The 1695-nt window shown below is 35.0% G+C and overlaps 1 protein-coding gene across 1 annotated transcript in view; it reads left to right on the top strand.

Moving 5' to 3' along the window:
• Positions 1–1070: 1070 nt before the first annotated feature.
• Positions 1071–1695, top strand: part of LOC104502357 (WD repeat and FYVE domain-containing protein 3) — a gene marked incomplete at both ends in the record, with an annotated part of 41321 nt that continues 40696 nt past the window's right edge. The window contains 2 exons of the mRNA XM_010146324.1: positions 1071–1186; positions 1289–1450. Coding sequence (XP_010144626.1) covers positions 1071–1186; positions 1289–1450 — 278 coding nt within the window. The remainder of the gene's footprint in view (positions 1187–1288; positions 1451–1695) is intronic.

Raw genomic sequence — 1695 nt, 5'->3', positions numbered from 1 at the left:
TTTTTTTTTTTTTCCTCTTTACTTTTACTCTCCCTTGTAAAGGAACCAGCTGAGAAATTCCATCAATGGTACAGTCACTCAGACAGCGACTACAGTATAAAAGATCCACTTTCATATTGTTTAGTTCGTGTCTATCTCTTTCTTTTTTTCTTTTCCCCTGAAGACCAAGAACAAATGGAGAGCAAATACAGTTAAGGGACTAAAAAAAAATGTACGAGTAATAAGATTGAGTCACTAAGAAAAAACCTCCCATAACCCTCAGTTTGGAGGTTTTTTTAAATAATTTATTTTTTCAGAAGTCCCTGACCCAAACATTTCACTTAAATTGGGTGCATTAGATATTCTTACACTAAACAGGGAAATTAAAAGATTTGTTCTTATCATTGTAGAGGATAAGAAGAAAAGCAAAAGCTAAGAAGCTTTTCGTTTAAGCCGGGTTTATACACCAGAGCACAAGTATTAATTACGCTTTGTTCAACAGCAAGTCAGTTTTAAGATTTGCAGCTATAACTGTGAACTTTCTGGATTTATGACTTTTATTACTTCTATTGATTGAACAATTGTTTTTCCTTTTTTTTTTTTTGTAGAGGACCTAAATCATTTAAAAGGCTGTGCAAACGAAATGCTGGGTAAAAATAAAGTAAAAAAAAAAAAAATCAAATCAGGGAAGGCCTTGAGTTTAATCTTGGTGGAAGATAGTAAGTTAGTTCTACAAAGACGAAATCTTCACTTAAGCCAAAAAACCTTAACATGGCATTTTGCATCAGCCTTGTAAACCTCAGTAACAACTTTGGTGTCTATAAAGAGAAAATCCAGGTAGTGTTTAATTTTTTCTTCGGAACTCTTTAAATGTTTTCAGCATCGTACACTTACAGCGAATATGTTTGCTACCAATGTATGTTTCTTTAGTCTTTGCTGGTATATTTCTTGAAGTTGAAGCATCAATTGAGAACCTCAAATGAGATTTTTGAGGGCAACAGCCAGGTTATTAGACATGTAGGTGAACAGTTTTAATCCCTTCAAGCCTTTCATAACCTTTGGTATATTAATGTCAGTTTTTCACCTTAAAGTGGATTTGTTTACAAAACATCATTGTTAACTCTGGATTTCAGGTCTGGCTTCATGCACCCTATGAGCTTCATCTGTCATTATTTGAGCACTTCATCGAACTTCTCACCGAGTCAAGGTATGAGCCAATGCCAGCTTAGTAATGAGACCTTCAGGATTTAGTAATATTTGGAAGATGCTCCAATTTTAAATTGCTACTTCCTTTTTTTCCTTCTTCCAGTGAAGCAGCAAAGAATGCTAAGTTAATGAGGGAATTCCAGCTCATCCCAAGACTGCTCCTGACTCTTCGAGATATGTCTCTGTCCCAGCCTACTATTGCTGCGATTAGTAATGTACTGAGCTTTTTGCTTCAAGGATTCCCTAGCAGCTATGACTTGCTCAGGTAGCACACTCCAGTGACAATTCTGGCTTTCTTGGTTTTATTGTGTTGGTGATCTTGGTCAAAATTAATTAGCGGTCATACAGCTGTGGAGTAAGTAACATGTAATGCTCCTATACTGATTTTTTTTCTCTAAGAAATAGACTGAACTAGATATATGTAATAATTCTGTTAATGCCTTGATTTACATACTAAGTTTATATCTAACCAGATATGACTGAATGATTAAACGGGCTTAATGTTCAGCA

This window comes from Buceros rhinoceros, unplaced genomic scaffold (assembly GCF_000710305.1).
Source record: "Buceros rhinoceros silvestris isolate BGI_N320 unplaced genomic scaffold, ASM71030v1 scaffold40960, whole genome shotgun sequence".
Lineage (NCBI taxonomy): Eukaryota > Metazoa > Chordata > Aves > Bucerotiformes > Bucerotidae > Buceros > Buceros rhinoceros.
Note: the sequence above shows the minus strand (reverse complement) of the source record. Positions and strands in the feature narration are given on the sequence as shown.